Source organism: Polypterus senegalus, chromosome 5 (assembly GCF_016835505.1).
Source record: "Polypterus senegalus isolate Bchr_013 chromosome 5, ASM1683550v1, whole genome shotgun sequence".
NCBI lineage: Eukaryota > Metazoa > Chordata > Cladistia > Polypteriformes > Polypteridae > Polypterus > Polypterus senegalus.
In genome coordinates, this window is record NC_053158.1 from 67,387,150 (window position 1) to 67,408,685 (window position 21,536).

The 21,536-nt window shown below is 34.8% G+C and overlaps 1 protein-coding gene across 3 annotated transcripts in view; it reads right to left on the reverse strand.

Moving 5' to 3' along the window:
• Positions 1 to 1,788: 1,788 nt before the first annotated feature.
• The window catches only part of gnal (guanine nucleotide binding protein (G protein), alpha activating activity polypeptide, olfactory type), a 331,272-nt gene continuing 311,524 nt past the window's right edge, over positions 1,789 to 21,536 (reverse strand). For all 3 annotated transcript variants that reach the window (XM_039754752.1, XM_039754754.1, XM_039754755.1), the window contains 6 exons: positions 20,936 to 21,009; positions 17,569 to 17,627; positions 17,175 to 17,295; positions 12,400 to 12,530; positions 12,168 to 12,235; positions 1,789 to 2,747 (listed from right to left, as the gene is read on the reverse strand). In XM_039754752.1, coding sequence (XP_039610686.1) covers positions 2,601 to 2,747; positions 12,168 to 12,235; positions 12,400 to 12,530; positions 17,175 to 17,295; positions 17,569 to 17,627; positions 20,936 to 21,009 — 600 coding nt within the window. In that variant the 3' untranslated portion in view covers positions 1,789 to 2,600. The remainder of the gene's footprint in view (positions 2,748 to 12,167; positions 12,236 to 12,399; positions 12,531 to 17,174; positions 17,296 to 17,568; positions 17,628 to 20,935; positions 21,010 to 21,536) is intronic.

A 21,536-nucleotide genomic window follows, 5' to 3' on the forward strand; every position in this document is an offset into this window, starting at 1 on the left:
CTCTTTCTCCAATCACACCTTTCAATGATTTGCCAAAACAGATTAATCTTGTGACAAATAACAATATTTTTTTTCATTGGTAACTTACTGTCTTCTTCAATGTATTACTACACTGTCCCTGTGATTTAAAAAGGTGACATGAGCACAAGAAGATCAAAATTAAAAAAACAAAAAAAGCCTTGCTAGAAATTGAAATGGTAACTATGAAATGAAAATAAATTAATTAAGTAATGTACATTAACACCTAATGTGGGTGTCTCTTATTGCAAATGTAATCGGAACCATTGTACAAACTGTACATGTCATTTTGGACAAAAGAAAATTATATATTTGGAGACATAAAACATTTACAGAATGTATCAATAAAAAGCAATGAAATAGTTACTATAAAGGACATGCCTTATTGCTAAAGCAATTTTTGCTTTTTCTTCTTTAAATCGCACTGTACCACAACTTGTTCTGAGAAATATTTGCATAAATTATTCAAGTCTGAGAAATATTCACATATCTTGATTTTACAATATTTAAAATAAAAGAAACATTTCTAATGTGCCTCTTTATTAAAAGAGAAATAAAAATATAATTTTGTAATTCTCTTAGGCCAGACACAAGGGATAACACCTTATTTGCTTTTTCCTCTTTCTTAACTATTTACTTACATAATAAAAGCTGCTGTTGTTACAAGGATTTAAGAGCCTATTTAATGGTGCTCACACATTCACAATGTGCCTGTGCAATTGTGAAGGTCTATGAATGACCAAAGAATTACCAGTCTCTCTAGCACACACTCTCTCTTCTTTGTTTATACACACACAATCACAAATTTGCATCTTTCTGTATATATCTGTAATATATATATGTGTGTTTGTGTATATTAATGCATGTATATACACATACCTTCATATATGTACACATATACTTTTACATATATATCATTTTTATATATTCATACATTTGTGCATTTGTAAATATATATGCACTAACTTGCATACACACATACATACAGTTTCATGCACACTGCGCATACACACATCATCTTATCATCAAAAAGTTGGATCCTATTTAAACAACGCCAGGTTGCAATTTGGACACTTAGAATGGATTCCAATGTTTTAAAGCTAAGAATGAAAGAAAAAAAAAAAAAGAAAAAAGGCATGTTGTTGCAACATCTGGTCATCACTGTAGGTAAGTGGTTAATTTGCATAATTATACAGGATTTTACGAAAAAGCATTTCCTTTTTTATAAACCAGAAAAAAAAAAAAATCTAATTTCTACAGATAAAGTCCCAGTCTGCAGCAATTACTGCACACTGGGTTGACATCAAGCTGTACAGCGCAATCAAAAACATACTTACATCTTAGCTCATTTTACAGGTACAGCCATAATCAAGGCACAAAGATCTTCTACAAGTATTTTTTCAATAAAGTTGTACAAAATAATATTACATTTTACAGTCTGTACAAGATAATAAACCAGCAATAAAACAAAACAAAATCCTTATTCCTTATATATATATATATATATATATATATATATATATATATATATATATACACACACATACACACATTTATTATAGAATTTTTGTATATATACATATATAATTGTGTTGATGTGCGTGTGTAAATTATATATACCCACGCGCATAAATGAACACAAACACGTGTGTGTAAATATACGTATGTGCATGTGCATGTATATATATATACATATATATATATATATATATATATATATATATATATATATATATATATATATATATATATATATATATGTATATACACATAAAGGGAGGACCACTGTCCAAAAATGATCTAATCTAACACGATCATTTATGGACAGAACAAAAAACATTAATGAGTGTGGTAGGTTTCTTCCTAAACACAATAGGCTGAAAGCAGCTGCTGTTCAAAGGTGTGCAGAGACTTTTAGCCTCTAAGACCCCAGAAAATAATTGCTTCTCTTCTTACCATGCCTCTTTTATCTATTCTACTTCTGTGCCTTTAAACGGCTTAAAAGAGGAGGTCAGTTATTTCTCAGTCGACCTGCAACTCGGAACGCTAAAAACTGTGACAGAATAATAAATATTGTGGTGCTGCTACATTGTGTATATACTTCCTCAACATTATTTAGTAACCTGATGCAAAGTGCATTATATCATTTTTCCCCATCAAGTACTCTTCAGTGTTTAAAAGAAAAAAAGAAAAGAAAAATAGCCCACACAGGGACAGATCATGTGCCATCTAAAGATTAACATATGACTCTCTTGACATAACTTGCTTTAAAATGAGCAGGAACAGATCCAATACAAAAAAGAACAAAAGACAGAAGTAATCAATGGCCTAAGAAAATAAAACAACACAAAATAAAGCTATTACAATTAATTTTGTATCTACCCAATTATGGGAATGACAAAATCAAAGGAACAAGCCCATATTTCACACTTCAATGGCTTTGGTGGGTGTTAGATTTACAATGAAAGTAAAAGACAAAAAAGATCTGACACTCGCTTCACTGGTATTCTTTCACCCTGTGTGGGACAGTTATAGAAAGAGGAACAAGGAATTTAAAACCACAGGTTCCAAGCTGTTCCTGATCATAACAGTTCATACTGGCGCAGATGCATTCTCTGAATAATGTCTCGACAATCGTTGAACACTCTGCGAATGTTTTCTGTGTCTACTGCACATGTGAAATGAGGGTAGCAGTAGTGTCTGCCGTCCCCACTTGCTGTGCTGATCCTCTGCAAAAAGGAATAAAAAAAGTCAAGTTACCATTTTGATACAAACTACACAAACCTACATTTTGGATTTAATTTTTCTGTTAACCAGAAAAAAAGCACAAACATAATTATAACTTGATAATTTGTCTACCTTGTTATGGAAGGTTAAACTATACAGCAAACAATTGTTACATATGAAATACATATACATTTGCTGGGTGTATTTTTTTCCATACATTGCTTGGAAAAAAATCTTTTCAATTTTACATGTAACTTTTATGATGACCTCTCAATATACCCTGAAACGCCTCTTTAAATTTAAAGCATCAACATGAAACATTAAAAAAAATTATGCCTAGTAATCTGTGTTACAGGTTTGATTTCAAAAATAACATACTTCTGATATTGCATATGGAGAACTACGAACAAGATTATCATAAAAAGGTCAACATCCAGGGAACAGAATTTATATTTCAGTTAAACATTATCAGCATTAAAAACAGCAAACTTACAGACATTTTTGTAAAATCAGGAGTTATTAGTGCTAATGGCTGCAGTACTGTTGCTGTTTGTTAAAACTAGAATTACCAGAGAATTAAAAAAAAAAAAAAAGCTAACCTTTACAAGTATCATGCATTTACACCGGCTGTTACAGACTGAAATCTAATGTAGTGTGAAAAACTATTTGCCCCTTCCTGATTTCTTATTCTTTTGCATGTTTGTCACACAAAATGTTTCTGATCATCAAACACATTTAACCATTAGTCAAATATAACACAAGTAAACACAAAATGCAGTTTTTAAATGATGGTTTTATTATTTAGGGAGAAAAAATCCAAACCTACATGGCCCTGTGTGAAAAAGTAATTGCCCCTGAACCTAATAACTGGTTGGGCCACCCTTAGCAGCAATAACTGCAATCAAGCGTTTGCGATAACTTGCAATGAGTCTTTTACAGCGCTCTGGAGGAATTTTGGCCCACTCATCTTTGCAGAATTGTTGTAATTCAGCTTTATTTGAGGGTTTTCTAGCATGAACCGCCTTTTTAAGGTCATGCCATAGCATCTCAATTGGATTCAGGTCAGGACTTTGACTAGGCCACTCCAAAGTCTTCATTTTGTTTTTCTTCAGCCATTCAGAGGTGGATTTGCTGGTGTGTTTTGGGTCATTGTCCTGTTGCAGCACCCAAGATCGCTTCAGCTTGAGTTGACGAACAGATGGCGGACATTCTCCTTCAGGATTTTTGGTAGACAGTAGAATTCATGGTTCCATCTATCACAGCAAGCCTTCCAGGTCCTGAAGCAGCAAAACAACCCCAGACCATCACACTACCACCACCATATTTTACTGTTGGTATGATGTTCTTTTCTGAAATGCTGTGTTCCTTTTACGCCAGATGTAACGGACATTTGCCTTCCAAAAGTTCAACTTTTGTCTCATCAGTCCACAAGGTATTTTCCCAAAAGTCTTGGCAATCATTGAGATGTTTCTTAGCAAAATTGAGACGAGCCCTAATGTTCTTTTGCTTAACAGTGGTTTTGCGTCTTGGAAATCTGCCATGCAGGCCGTTTTGCCCAGTCTCTTTCTTATGGTGGAGTCGTGAACACTGACCTTAATTGAGGCAAGTGAGGCCTGCAGTTCTTTAGACGTTGTCCTGGGGTCTTTGTGACCTCTCGGATGAGTCGCCTCTGCGCTCTTGGGGTAATTTTGGTCGGCGGCCACTCCTGGGAAGGTTCACCACTGTTCCATGTTTTTGCCATTTGTGGATAATGGCTCTCACTGTGGTTCGCTGGAGTCCCAAAGCTTTAGAAATGGCTTTATAACCTTTACCAGACTGATAGATCTCAATTACTTCTGTTCTCATTTGTTCCTGAATTTCTTTGGATCTTGGCATGATGTCTAGCTTTTGAGGTGCTTTTGGTCTACTTCTCTGTGTCAGGCAGCTCCTATTTAAGTGATTTCTTGATTGAAACAGGTGTGGCAGTAATCAGGCCTGGGGTGGCTACGAAATTGAACTCAGGTGTGATACACCACAGTTAGGTTATTTTTAACAAGGGGCAATTACTTTTTCACACAGGGCCATGTAGGTTTGGATTTTTTCTCCCTAAATAATAAAACCATCATTTAAAAACTGCATTTTGTGTTTACTTGTGTTATATTTGACTAATGGTTAAATGTGTTTGATGATCAGAAACATTTTGTGTGACAAACATGCAAAAGAATAAGAAATCAGGAAGGGGCAAATAGTTTTTCACACCACTGTATGTTTTTATTCTAAAATAGTAAGAATAAAAGCAGCTTATTTCTCAATACAGAGTTGTCAGGGATCGAACCCGTGAAGGTTTGATTACCAGCCTACAGTTGATACCGTTGCGCCACTGAAGCAGTCATAGTAAATGTATGTCACTGTCGCACCCTAACGCATGTTGTTTTTCTGCAGTTATATTTTTGAATAGAAGCGCACTTGTTCTGTTATATTTGTACTTTCTGTGAAAGTATTTCTTTGATATTTGGACTTCAGGCTTCACACATTATAAACTTCATATTTACATTTTGTCAATTATAAAACATGAAAAACATTTATTTTATAATGATGTGTTCACTGTACATAGATTGTTGTAGACACGGAACACACATGAAATGCATGTGTTCCAAATAACGATATACTGTTTATGAAAGATTTGATTTTGCTTGACTTCTCACTCTATACAACTCCAAGCAACTGACACGCAGGTAAACAGACTTGAGCTGAGAAAACTGTGTGCCGGTGGGGGATGTGATAGCAGACTGCTTGCTGCTTATCAACACATTTAAAGGACAAACGATGCTGATGGAGAGGTGAGAAGCGATTTAAGGTGGGACGGATCTACGAGTTTTTTTGTAGGCTCTGGGAATTCCTGTATTAAATTGTAACACAGCTGCACCTCTTAATGAGAAAAAAACTACAACAAAACATACATATCTATGAGCTAAACCTTTAAAACTCATTAATAGGGGCACAATTATTTGCTCTTTAATATAGGAAAATATGGTAAGATTCACATCGTGAAATGAGGTTGGGCATGAAGAGGACATTTCTTTATTCCACATTTCCACAAATCATGGATGAAGACATTTAAATACTATTCTGATTGATCGCCTCCTACAATTTAGGTAAACAGCTGTGACAATGTTAAAACTGAATATGCATTATAATGGCATTAATTACAGTAATTTTACATCATACATTACTGAGTGGGACTAAAACTGTCAATTTTATATAGGGTAAGCTGTTTTCTAAATTCTAAGTTAGTGTCTCAGCTGAACAGGGCTAAGATTAGCATCTGAGTTATTACCTAAACAAACAAGCTTAATGGACTAAATGGTCTCATCTTGTTTGTCAAATTTCTTATGTTTTCATAATAATTGACATCATTCAGATTAAAACTGTTCCTGAATCCTGTCCCCATGCTGGTGAGGTGTACTGCATGATGAGGAATTTGAAAATACACTAAAATTACTCAGTTTTTTTTTTTAAAAATAGAGAACAGGAAACTGTTAACTAACTAACTGTGAAACATAGGTTACTCTATAGCTGTAGTCAATCACAACCTTGGCACTAGATTTTCCTGTTAGTTAATGATTATTCTTTGTTATGTAAGCAGTACTGATTTTCTTTTAATTTATAAAGTTATTATCCATTCCTGCTTGAAGTATTTTTTTCAGAAAGAATAGTAACAGTTCTACAGGGTTTGCACCAGTGTTTCTTAGCCCTTAAAATGTTCTTCTTAAAAGAAATAACATTTCTACTTATTTGCAACCTGTAATCTAAAGACAGCTGCATTAAAAAGCTGCAGTCTAATAGCTGTGTCTTTCTTTTTCAATTTCCACCTGAAGTTGTTTAAAAAAAAAAAATCAGTAACCTATGTTATATAGTAAAACCTTTTAAACTGGCTGCCACCAACAGTTTATGTGTAAATGCAATACAGAGAAAGAATGGTTAAAGCTAAAATTTTACATATGTACATATGGTGGCGGATATCAGCCATCAGGAACAGAAACCCTGTTATGATTTTCATGCACAACAGTATCACAGGTATATCGAGAGTTGTACACTATCCAATAAATATGTTGATAATGTAAGACTTGTGATCAGAGAAAGACCACAGATAAAAGACGACCTAACATCAAGAATCTTATATCAGCTGTATATCTAAGCAGAGTAAAAAAGATAACTGGTATAAGCATAACTATAGTGATGAGAGATGACTAAGGCAATAAATTACTTTTCTACTTTTTTTGTCATTTTGCTAACAACCCAGCCAAGATGTACTTGAAAGTGAATAGCATGAAGGTGTTGTTGCTGTGGGCTATAGGACACAAGCACTGAGGAACTGAAAAAAATGGAGATATAAATACTTGTTTCTGCTGATACAAGTTCATGGATGATTAAAAATGGCCTCTTGGTAGTAACAGTAGTAGATGCCACAAGAGATAATTGGGTGTCCTGCCCAGGATGCAGATGGAGTTGTTCCCCAGCCAGGATACCATAATGGAAGGTTGGATTAGATAGGGGCAAAACTCAAGTCAGAATGCCTTATGATCACGGTCCTGGAATCCAACATCACAAGAATTGTCAGGAGAGAAGGGAGCAGTTCATGCCCATGATATGAATAGAATAACATATGTATTTAAATGCTACAGGATATCTGAAAATTGTGGCCAATCAGGTGCATCCTTTGTGTCTCCATGTGTTAATGACCATTTTCAGCAGTATAATGCTCCACAATACAAAGTTAGAAAAGCTCAAGAATAGTTCCAGGAATATGTCAATACATTTGCATTATCTTTGACACCAGAATTTATTTTAAAACACACACCCCTCTAAAACAGTTTATTACCTGCTTAAAATACTGTAAATCTATAAATGTTTCTAAATATGGAGGGCCCTGAGAAATCAATTTATAAATTATTTCTAGTAGGACTGACTACTGCAATGTGTTATTCACAGGCACCTCAAAACTCTGTTTATACAACTTTCAATTAATTCGATGTAAGATTTATTACTACAGAAGAACTACAAAGTAAGACCACACATCTTCCTATTCTTTACTCTTTACACTGGCTTCCTGTTAAGCTTAGAGTGGATTTCAATGTATTCCCTCTTATGTAAAAAGCTGAAATTTGTCAAGGCCTTGCTCATCTCCCTAAACCTATTACAAACCAGAGTGTGCAATGAGATCTCAATTTGCCAGCTTGCTAAAGATTACAAAGATTTAAAAAACTAACATGGGGGAGGGGACGGGGAGGAGAAAAATCGTCAAGCTTTAAGCTATAGTGCCCCAAAGCTGTGGTGAGACCCACCTTCTAATATAAGGGATGCCCTTCAGTCTCAGTTTTTAAACTGAAACTGAAGATTTACTACAATATCGTATCTATTACAATAATTCTGAACCATTCCTAACCATTCTCTATTCTGTTTCTCTTCCTAGTGTTGATTTTAAAATCCTGGTTCTCACTTTTAGAGTGCTAGATGATCAAACTTCTACCGATATTACTGAGCTTCTGTGTCCTTATATAATATCCAGGTCTTTGAGATCTTCTCATTAAGGTCTGTTAGCTAACCTTTGCACCAGATTTAGGACTAAAGGAAATTTTGTGTTTGAGGCTGTGGTCCACAATGTGGAAATTTTTACAAAGAAGCTTAAGGCCCTCTTATTCAAGCTTGCCTTTGTGTAATTGTACTGTGTTTTATTGTGCATATCTATGCATTTTTTCCCTGGTTTTAATGTGATCAAATCCACTTTAATAAACATTACTTAGTTTTACTGTGAAAGCTTATGTATTTTCTCGTGGTCTGGATTTGTTTACTTTTGTGTGTTATCAGGTTTTATTGTGCACGCCTATGCATATTACTCTTGATTTTAGTTTGTTTAGTTTACTTTTGGATGTTGCTAAAGTTTTATGGTATACGTCTATGCATTTCATTCCTGGTTTTTAATTTATTGACTCACTTTATTGTATCTGTGATGACTGTTTATAAAGCACTTCCTTACATTTGTTCCTGGAAAATGCTATATAAATAACATTTACTTACTAATCTTAAATAGTTTATTCTGCCAGTGAGAATGACACCTGACATACTGGGAGATTTGAAATCAGAATAAGAAGATATTTTGACATCATATAAAAGCACATCACAGACATATACTGTACTATAGAATGCCCATAATGCAGTGGTCAGCAAGTTGGCCTATGACTCAAGGACTGTGACTGTGTTTGACTAGTCTTTGTAACTGACTGACAACCCCTTAGAGGTTTATTTTCTCCACGGATGGTGCTGACTGGAGTTTTTGTTTTTCTCTCCTCCTTTGTCAACTGGCCACAGCTCAAGGGTAATATTAATGAACATGCTTTGTTGGGTTCTACGTATGTTAATCAGTTTGGAACTTCTGTGATTTACTGTGTGTTTAAAGAAACCTGTATCTTTATTTGTATACATAATACAATTAGTAAACTACAGTGCTGTGAGCCTGCACACAGTAAAGTGCACTATAAAGCAATAAACTAAATTGAGAAGGTAAGGTGTACTTCATAAAGTGGTCAATCATCATACTTTTATTCACATTATACAATATGCTTTTAATATCAGAATTTTGCTGAAGGTAAAAGTTAAATCAAACTAACTAACTGTTGTGTATCTTTACATGTTTAAATGGGCGATATCACTGGTATCTTTAGCAGTTCTGCTTGAAAAAGGCTTTCTTACTAATTTTTAAAATGTGAGCTGCAATCATCTATCTTTAATATAATGTCTTATATTATTTAACTAGCAAAATACCCGTGCTTCACAGCGGAGAAGTAGTGTGTTAAATAAGTTATGAAAAAAACATTTTAAAAATAATGTAACATGATTGTCAATGTAATTGTTTTGTCACTGTTTTGAGTGTTGCTGTCATCAAGGATTTGATTATCATTATTTCTTTCAATCAGGTTTGTATTTGGAGGACGTGTTGTGTTCAAGTTACATTCCTTGTTTGTCAACCGTTGTAAAGATAACAGGTTTCATTCATCGAAGTGTTCACTACCTGAATTGTTACTTGTGAATCTAAGATGTTTAACAGGCATTCCCGGTATTAAGTTGTGGAATTGCCTGTGAGTATTTAGCGGCAGTGTCTCTATGAACTTGTGTATTTGCCTGAGAGTATTTAGCGGCAGCGTCTCCATTAAGTTGTGGATGTGCCTGCGAGTATTTAGCGTCAGCATGTCTATTAACGTGTGGATTTATTTTAGCGAGCATTTGGTGGCTTTATTTGCGTCACAAAGTTGTTTCCATCTAGCTGCATCAGAAAATGTACCACGATATCTGAAACGCCTCCTTTTTACTGTTTTCTCACAGCTTGGATTGCTGCTGTCATAATCGGTTTGAGTTTCAATTACGTTAGTATTTACTGAACTTGTGTTGAAGTAACATTCGGCATCTGTCAAGTGTTGTAATCATACTACCGCCTTCATCGATAACTTTGCATCGTAAAAAACGAACAATAAAACAGCGGAGAAGCCGTGGATTAAATAAAAAGGCTGCAGTTATCAGCAGGGAGACGTGAATACCGTGGCGAAGCAAAGAAGGGAATGAAGAGACCGGAGCGACAGACGGCCTTATATGGGCAGGCAGTCAATTGCGTCGGAGGCGTGGGGATGGGGGACTCAATATAGGCAGGCAGCCAACTATGTGGGAGGCATGGTGATGGGGGACGCAACGCCGCCTCACACGGTAACCGAGCTGCAGGCTATGGACGTATATATGTATGTAAGTAGGATTCAATTATGACTGTTACATGTAGAATTTAAAATTTAAAACCTGCTTAACTTTTGTAGGTAACCTGTAAGGAATGAACCTGCCAAATTTCAGCCTTCTACCTACACGGGAAGTTGGAGAATTAGTGATGAGTGAGTCAGTCAGTCAGTGAGGGCTTTGCCTTTTATTAGTATAAATTAAAACAAAAGATACAAAGCAGGTATCAACCATTAACAGGATTGCAGGTGATTGCTGGGCCACACTCATGCTCACACCCACTATAACACAAACCAGTACTGTTTTATGTCACCAAGCAACATAAATTATATGTGTTTGCAATTTGAGAAATCATGACCCCTTAAAAAAAACATATGTGAAACATTTGATATTTATTTAAAAATAAATTTCATCAGTGAAGTACTGATGATTACTCTAGAAACAGCATACTAGGGGGCAAGCCCCCTGGCACCTTTGGTGTCCAACCCCCAGTTGTGGCCAGTCTGCCACTCAAGATGTGAAGAAGGGAACTGAATGCACCCCAAGGAGACTTGTCACTCCTCCAAAACCGTCTCTTAAATGGTGATACCATGGGAGACAAATACAGTTTTTTTTTTTTTTTACCTCGTCTTTGCTTGATCAGCTCTGGCTTGCTGCTGCTGCCGCAGTGCCGCATGATCTGCATCTTGCGCGATGCTTCAAACATTTAAAGGCCTGTACAGCAGTTGTCCTACTCTTTGTCTTTTATTTCCATCCCTGGGCATGGTTAAATCTCTTGGTTAAGTCTCGTCTCGTGGAACGTTGAGTTCTTGATATTTTTTAGTTTATAATTTAAAAATGGAATAAGAATCTGAAAATCTAACAACATCTGTGGTGGGCTGGCGCCCTGCCTGGGGTTTGTTTCCTGCCTTGCGCCCTGTGTTGTCTGGGATTGGCTCCAGCAGACCCCCGTGACCCTGTAGTTAGGATATAGCGGGTTGGATAATGGATGGAAATCTAACAACATCACATTAGAGTTCGATAAATTCTGATAAGAATGATGCCAAACATAAAATAATTTTAAATTAGATTTAAAGTAGGTTAAGAGTATATATATATATATATATATATATATATATATATATATATATATATATATATATATATATATATATATATATAGAGAGAGAGAGAGAGAGAGAGAGAGAGAGAAGATTACAATTTTAATTTAATCATAGATATCATTCATTACTATGGACAATTACATTTTGAGCATTAGGAGGGCCAATGTCTTTCAGCACTCATTGTGTACACTTCCTTCTTGTTGAATGAGCTACAAACCATCTCACTCAATAACTCTTACCATTTTGCAACCTTGTTTTCACCTCACTGGGAAATACATTTTACATTAATTGGAGAAAATTATCAACTAAAACATAATTTTGTTAGATTCAAACACTATTTCTTGATTAGATCTATATAGAAAATAGAAATGTATCTGTAAAAACCAAATCAGCATCTTATGCTTTGTAACAATATTAACATACTACACATTGAGAATGAAACTAAACTTTCTATATCTAACCAATACTGATCAATATGATAGTCTTCCATATGCTTGATGTAAATTGGTATACCCTTTGAGAAATACGCTGTTGAACAGGTGAAAAATCTAATGAAAGACTTACAAGAAACTCATCACGGATGAAAAACTTTGCTCTTGTCACCTTTGGGTCTTCACCAGGATCTGGTGTTGCTGTTGAGGATTAAAATAAAATATAACTCGTAAATTCAAGTAATCCAAAATGATCTTGTATTATTTTACTCTGAGTAAGTACTTTACTGAGTACTGAACATAAAATTTTAAATGAATGCATTAAATTAAGGTGATTTCATAAATGAGATAAAAATGGAAATTACCATCATCTGGAACAGTATATCGTTCGTATTCTGGAAAATAGTCTTCAATTCTGGACTTTCCTGCTAAAACCTTCTCAGCAAGCATGTCTTGCTTATTTAAGAATAAGATAATTGAAATGGTCCGTAGCCATCTAAAAGTAAAAAGAGTAGGAGTTTCAGTATGAGATATTATGTGCACGATTTTCATGTCATTACAATAATACTGAAAAATAATTTTTAAGATTCAAAGAAACTGAGTTTAGGATGAATGGGGAGATTTCTACCAAGATATGAACGACCTGGAGCAAAATAACTAATATAGCAAAATAGCTCATGTACTAGGGCTACTATAAATCTTACACTTCAATAAAGTCAGCAAACTGACCTTGAGAGATTTTCTGTGTAGGTCAACATTAAAGCTGATATCACCAATACATCCATGGCACCTATTAGAGTCACCTCAGGCAAAGAGATACACTTACAATGCATGTGTAGATAACCCTACTATTTTGTGACCTTGCTTTCAGTTTATGCATACTGCATACTGTAATTATGTCTTTAATAGAGCTAATGTAATTTATTTAATTAGCGGTTCAGGAAGAATATTGAAATACACAGTATGTACATGCAATTGTAGAAAAATCAGTAGTATCTGGTGTAGGAAGTCCGTTATAGAACACTTTGACTATGCCCAGCTGACACCTTGACAGTGTATATTTAAAACTAGATTTGGAACCAAGAAATGCACTCTGACAAATGTGAGACTTTTTTCACGTAATAATTCTCATGAGAAACAATACAAATTTGTGTTCTGCCAGCTAAACCATCTTGCATAGCACAACAAAATTAAATTAAATAAGCAGCAGACAAATGTTAAACTGTAACTCTTGATGGAAAAATGTTATTATTTTCCTTACTAATATAGTTCATGTTATATGAAATATTACTATATTATAAAGAAGCTAATAGTGAAAGAGCACTATCATCTAAACAGAGAATAATACAAAACAAGTCTACTTTTCATTAAAAATCCTTTTGTGAATTTAAAATTATCAGAAACTTCAAAAGACTTTGTTGGACAGTTATCTTATACAAAGATCTTGGCTATACATTGTTCTCTTCTCTTGCTAAATGAATTTTAGCCTGAAGAGGTCTATTAATTTTTTACATCTTAGATGTCTCACTTACAGGTTTTCCAATGTTGTATCTGTCCTAGTATATATATTTGGGATCTCCAACCTTTTTTCCCCTAAGAGCTAATTTTACAAAATGAAAATGGCTGAGATCTACTCATGTTTTTTAACATTTATTCTCACAGCTTATTTCAACCCAAACAAACTGAATACGCTTGTTTTGCCTGAACATTTACAAAATGTTGGTGTCCACAACTCACATTTTGCATTAAAACATCACAAAAAATATTTAGTTCACTTGCAAGTGCATTTTGTATGTCTGTATGCATTTTCTAGTGCATTTCACACTATTGAATTAAAACATGAATGCTGTCAAGAAAAACAGTGCAATTCCAAATACACAAATATGACATTCATTTGTCATTTTGTTCCATGCCACTGTTTCACTTCACAAGAGTATTCACATGTCCAGTTGCATGTGTGATGTGTTTTTCAGTTAGTCAGATGACTGGCACTGCATGGAATCGACAAGAGAGGCAGAAGTATGGTGGAGTGTAGCCACTTAGGTTCACTCTTCTGGAGTCATTTAAATGTCAGTCTTGTTCTGAACTTTGATTTCATGGCATTCATGTCAGAAAAGGCAGACTCACAGAGGTATGTAGACCCTAACAAAGCAGACGTTTTCAGAGCTGCCTGGTGAAGATTCTTATACTTATCTGGCTCTACTAAGCTCCAGAAATTCTGAGATAGCTGCTGAGACTTTACCTGCACATTATATTGAAGGTTTACTAATATATAATATATAAAATCCAATGTTTCACTGTCTGCATGTATGTCTGTCCGCTTTTCACGAGAGTACTACATAACGGACTTAGATTGGGTTTTTTTCTATAATTTGCTTCAACATTCCGGTTGATTTTGAGACTTCTCTTAAAAACACTTCTCATTTCGCTATGTATCATAGTTGGCTTGCGGTACAGATTTATTTGTGTGAATCTGATTGAGACACAATAGGCCGAGGGGAGGGGCCTTCCTCACTCACTCGTCAGCTTCGTGGTACGTTCCTTAACTCCAATTAGCTAGAGAAAGAGATAACAATTTAATTCAACTTTGTTTGATATCTATACTAATAAAAGGCAAAGCCCTCACTGACTCACTCACTCATCACTAATTCTCCAACTTCTTGTGTAGATAGAAGGCTGAAATTTGGCAGGCTTATTCCTTACAGCTTACTTACAAAAGTTAAGCAGGTTTCATTTCAAAATTCTACACGTAACGGTCATAACGGTCGATAATGGTGGACAACATCCGCCATGTTAAACTTTCTTATTTACGGCCCCATCTTCACGAAATTTGGTAGGCGGCTTCCCTGCGCTAACCGAAACCAATGTACATACTTATTTTGGTGGTATGACGCCACTGTCGGCCGCCATATTGAACTTTCCAACATCACTAATTCTCCAACTTCCCATGTAAGTAGAAGGCTGAAATTTGGCATGCTCATTCCTTACAGCTTACTTACAAAAGTTAAGCAGGTTTCATTTTGAAATTCTACGCATAATGGTCATAATGGTCAACAATGTCCGCCATGTTGAACTTTTTTATTTACAGCCCCATCTTCACGAAATTTGGTAGGTGGCTTCCCTGTGCTAACCAAAACCGATATACGTACTTATTTCAGCGGTATGATGTCACGGTCAGCCGCCATATTGAACTTTTCAACGGTCTTTGTTACTTATGGGCCCATCGTCAAGAAATTCGGTACACGGGTTCCCAATGCTAACTGAATCCTACTTACGCATATATATCGCCCATAGCCTGCAGCTCGGTCACCGTGTGAGGCGGCGTTGGGTCCCCCATCCCAACGCCTCCCACATTGTTGGCTGCCTGCCTATATAAGGCCGTCCGTCGCTCCAGTCTCTACATTCCCTTCCTTGCTTTGCCACGGGATTCACGTCTCCCTGCTGATAACTACAGCCTTTTCATTTAATCCACGGCTTCTCCACTGTTTTATTGTTCGTTTATTACGATTATTGTTATTGTGTAGGTATTTTAGACTTACTTTACATTGTTCAGGTACCCATTTCCTTTATCATTCTAACCATACCCCCATTAACATGTCTATCGAGGTGATCATCATCGATCAAAGAACTGTCACTTACCGAGTGGTTTCCATGCCCGGAGATGGCACCTACCTTTTCCATTCTCTGTGTTACATATTGCACGGCCATATCAGGCTCACTCTTGATATCCGGAGGAACATTGTGTCTTATGTATTGAATGACCGGGACAGGTTCAAGGTGTGGACTGATGATGGTACAGGAGATAATTATACTACATAGGAGCACTATAAGAGTCAAATGCCTAAGCCCTTCACCTATGGTTCTGCATGTGAGTTGATGGCTGCCGCTGAATTGTTCGGTTGTCGCTTTCAAGTGTACCGAAATGGCCAAATATTTTAGACCTTTCGACAACTGCCAGTGCCTCTTAAACATCTTAGACTCACAGGTGACGATTTCAGTAGTGGATACTTTGATATTTATGAATGTTTAAACTCTCAAAAGCTGGATGTGAAGTTATCGATGAAACCGGTTGTATGCCTACAACGCTTGACAGATGCCGAATGTCACTTTAACACAAGTCCAGCAAATACTGTCGTAATTGAAACAAACCATGAAACTCAAACCGATTATGACAGCAGCAATCCAAGCTGTGAGATTTGAAACAAGATTACTGTTCACATGGCCAACTGTACGTTGCATGCTCAAGAGTAAGCTCAGCGCACAGCTTGGTCATATTACAACCGGAGGGCCGAACTCACAATTTGGTATACAAAGAGATCCTTAACAAATAATTATTGGTATATTTTCCCTCAGTTTAAAAAGGTTTAATTTTCTTCTTAATAAAAATTTTAAGGCAGTACTTCGCCGCTGCGAAGCGCGGGTATTTTGGTAGTCTGGATATTCTCTTAAGTGTATACCACATTGAAAAGATAGATTGCCATTCAGATTGTGGATTGTGATTTTGTGTTAAAAGGATCATGATATGATTTTTTGGAAAGATCACCCACCCCTAATTTAACTAATCAAGTTTTTAAATTTATGTAGGATTCATTAACCCTTTGGCGAGCTACTTGGAAAGGGGTTGCGAGCTACCGGTAGCTCGCGAGCGACTTGTTGGAGACCCCTGGTCTATATAAAGACGAGGAACTCCAGTTTTTGTATGACATCTTGCCTGAAGATGGGCCCTGAGTTGCCTCGAAAGGTGGCATATTGTAATCTTTTTAGTTAGCCAAGAAAAGGTATCATTTTGCTTGACTTCTCACTAAATTCACCATCTCCGCAATTTAAAGTTGTTAAATGTCTAAATAACTACATCTTTTAATTGTAAACACATTATTCCTTGTTAAATAAGCAAAGCTCAAAGAGTGCTACATATTCTCGGTCTGAAAGGAACATTAATGAATATGGAAAGCAAACAACTTTTTTTGATGGTCTGAATTTTTAACTTAAAAGTCTTATATAAGAATTATATAAATATATACTATAAAATAAAAAAAAAGTTAAATTATAACATTTGATCATTGTGACTTGGGTTCTAAAACAATTTGCTAAAACACTACAAAACTATACTTTTAGACCTGATATCAAAAAAGTAACCTACCTATTATTCCAAATGCTTCTGAAGAGGTCAAGTGATTCACGTAATCTGTTTGTATTATTGTCTTCCCTTATCACCATATTGTAACTACTACAGGCCACAACAAAGATAATAGCAGTAACATCTAAAACAAAAAAAGATTATGTTCAAATAATTTATATATTTTATAGAACTGTAAGATAATGAAACAGTGAATACAATAATCCAAACTAATGTATATAATTATTAAAAATTGTGAAATACATACTATATCTTACTTGAAACAAAACAATGATTTTCATTTCTAGACTTCTTTGAACCACAAACGTGGAATAAATATATCGGGATTTTACACTTATGTCTTACATGCTATCATGAGTCAGGAGTTGTATTTGCATCAAACCTATACATTGCTTACCATTAAAGCACTGGATCCATTTTCTCCTTTCATCTCTCTGACCACCTACATCAAACATGCTGTATGAAATAAAAATGTAAAATATTGATATTTTTCAGTGCAGAATGTCACCTTAAGTCAACTGCTTTAATTTCCTGATAAAAATTTCAACACAAAAATATGTACAGATAAATAAAGAACATTGGGGATGAATTTAACAGAAAAGTGTACCTGACAAACAGAATAATGTAACAATATTTTTTAGACTCTCTGGAAAAATGTTGGGCACTGAGATTTAGGAGAAACTACTACGTAAAACTACTGCAAAAATAATCCCATTCTTTGTCAGTATTGCAGTTATTAGCTTTTGGAGGAAGAATGTATCTTATTTTCATAAAATGTTAACTGAAAAACGTGAGAAGCTACATTTTAACATAATTTTCTTAAGCTATATTAAACCCTCATATACCATTATTGCTTTGCTTTGTACAAAAAAATAAGTTCATTTTTAAACATATGCCCCCGTGTTTGTAAACCTAAACAGGTAAAGAAGAGAAAATGTTGCAGTAATATACTTGTATTTGTGTGTTCTTGAAGATGTGCATGCTGAATTCAAGTGCCTTTCTTTATTATCATGTAGTCATAACCATGTTTTGCTGTAAACTGGCAAAAGATTACCAAAGGGGAAAACTAGTATGAAAGCACATTGAAAACATATAGAATTCCTAAATTATTTTTGTGTGAAAGGGAAATTTTATTGCAGAATGAATTTATTACTAAAATATAAACAACTAAAATACATCACAACTTTCTAAAAAAAAGTAATTTTGGTCTATTTAAGGCAGTGGGATTATGCAATTATCAAATGAACAGCTAGTACAAGACATTATTTTAGCATTACAACCATAGAGGCCCTATTGTTTCTGATTTTAGATAAAATTCCACATTCCAGAACATTACTTAATCAAAGATGTTTGTCATATATGCTAAATTTTTGACCAAAAGAAAAATAAGTTACTAAACTTGTTCCTGAGAATTTTTTTTTTCATTTGACTGGGAAGCAGAATAAGAACTGAACTCTCCTTATCTGCTGAACAACACACAATGTCATTCTTTGTATGTGAATCACAGAATGACCAAAAGCTATGCCAAAAATATGGAGAGATACAAATAATTTTTTACAGCAGATCACCGATTTTCACCAAAACTTTTGTATCTTAAACTTTAAATGAAGTTGCATTTGTTATGTAGTTCTAAGTTTAAGAAGGCAGAATATAGGTGCAAGGGTTAACGCTGCTGCATCACACTTCCAAGAGATTGGCCTCAAATCCCTGAGAAGGTCACTGTCTGTTTTGAGTTTGCACACTCTCTCCCCATGCTTGCATGGATTTTTGTCGAAGCATGTTGGCTTTCTTCTCATGCCTCAAAGATGTACATGTTAACTTGTATGAGCTTAATGTCAATGACTGAATCAGTGTGTGTGTAAGTGTGCCCTACAATGCATTACTGCCCTATTTTATGCTTCTAACCCAAACATGGACTAAGTGGGTTCAGGAAGTTCAATTTCCTCATCAAGGACACATTAACTATTTTATTAGAATATAAACTGTACTTCAAACTGCATATTTTATGAACTGGTGTTTTTGTTTTAATAGTGTGGATAGTTTATAATAATCCCAAATTATAACTATGGAGAAGTTGATGTGATTACATTTGTTATTTTGAAAAATGCATAGATATAGGACATTTGCAGGCTTTTATAGAAGAGTTTACAGAAATAATGCATATTCAATGCATTAGAAAACACTCAATCCAAAGAGGAAAAAAAAAATGACACAAAATTCAGTGGCTTACTCTTCTAGGTCTTGTGATGTTATATCATCATGTTTCTGGTTTTTGTTTTCTGATAAATTAATTCTGAGTGTCATTTTCAAATTGATATTAGATAGTACGAGATAACAGAAAGATTGTCCTCGCAGTGTCTCTCAACACATGGAATAATGCTAAGATTTATGTTCAATCATTCTATTTTAGAATAAGCAAGAGAGGGGTCAAAACATGGATAACTCAACTGCATTCCATATGTCTCAGTAGACACAATTTCTCTTTCTTTCATTTTGAAAAACTGTCTGACCTTAGACTTTCAGATCAGAGACAGGTCTCCAGGAAGGAAATCTAAACTCTAAACTCCCTTTATCCTATCTAAATTTTAAAACAGCCAAAATTACAAAATTGTTCCAAGGTCACTTCTCAACTTAAGAAATAAACAACTCTTCTCTTTCTCTCTCTTCTAGTGGTGCCTTTTACATCCTTCAAGAACCCTCTGCAATTTTTACCACTCCTCTCTAGTGACACAGACAGAGGTCTGGAAACATCTATTCTCTCTCTCTTTCTACAAAGGCCGTGACATTGTTTCCCTATTGACATCTCTAAATTTGGGGGTTCCTTGTTAACTGGGTGAACCTTCATAACTGTTACCTGTCTTCTAACTCTTACAACTGACCAAAAGGGTGAACATTTAGTCTCTTTGTCTATAGGTTTTCATAAATTCTCTCTCTACCCCCTATCCCTTTCAGTCTCTGGTTAGTTCTTTGGTTCCTATTCTTTGGAATTACGTTCTTCATTGTGGTGCTAACCTTGTTCAAGAACAAAACATGCCAGAAGGCCTATCATTTAGTTTTGCCTTATGATTCTGCTATACCCATGACTGTTTTATTTATTATGCAATTTAGGTACTAACGCTGACTTTATAATAACGGTTAATTAACATACTCCAATACAAATATAGCAAACCCATGCTTAAAAGTGCTGTAAAGTTACATATAGGAATTAGATGGCAGCACACCTAGGCCAAAAGAAACTCTACAGTCTTCTAGGAATCTTGTTGTGAATGTTATGGTTCACTAATGCTAACCAGAATAGGAGTTATCCTCACAAATAATTCAGTTCTGAGAAACCCTTCTTCAGGGATTTGACACAAACAGAATGCTACAATTAGTAGTGTGGAGCACATTATTTTCTGGCTACTGTGTGGTAACTTCAGTCTATTTGGGCTTGTACATGCCTTTTGACTTTACCAAAACGAAAAATTGGACATTTATGTATATGATAATCTGTGTTGAATTTTTTTTTTTTTATAAATCTAGTTAAAATCAGTTTAATACATCAATGTGGGGTTGCCTTAATTTGAGTGCCATAAAGTGTACCATCAAAGTGTATATTTTTCAGAAGAGCACAAATGAAACATTATTACAATTAAGTTCTAGAAATATACCAGCTATAATGCTAAACAAAAAAAGAAATGTAAAGTAAAATATTTAGATTATTTATAATTTCAAATTCAATGTTTGTGCCACACACACATGTAAATTAACCACTATATACTCACTGAAAATTAACTTTGTCTACTTGAAATCGTGTTTCAAAAATCCCTGATGTCAAAACTCTGCATCGGAGCAAGTCCTAGAGAGAAAGGAAAAGAGGAAAATTTAAATGAGACACGTACATTTTATATTTTTGTCCAGAAAACCACAATACAGAGCTTTGCATTTTAACAGTGACTAACAAGACTTGGAAAATGGCATACATTTTGCATATTTTTATACTAAAAGGCTAACAATACTAAACCACTGCAAACATTTTTTTAATTAGAATATATTTACTGAACTTAAACACACAAAATAGAAAACATGCTAGTTCAGAAGAGGTGTTCAATGTAATTGTCTCTCCTAATCCTTCTTTGCTAGTTTACAGAAAAAAAGTCAGAATATCACTTTGGAAAATTTTATAATGCACTGTATCTTGACACTTAATATTAGACAATGGGAAGCATTTTAAACATGATGATAACTGGGTAATCATTTATAAAAGAGACATTATCTAATAATTATCTAATTATCTAATAAAACCATAATATTAATATTTAAACTAACATGATCAAAAACAAACAAGCAAAGCAATCTTAGATATTTTAAATTACATTCCTTGCC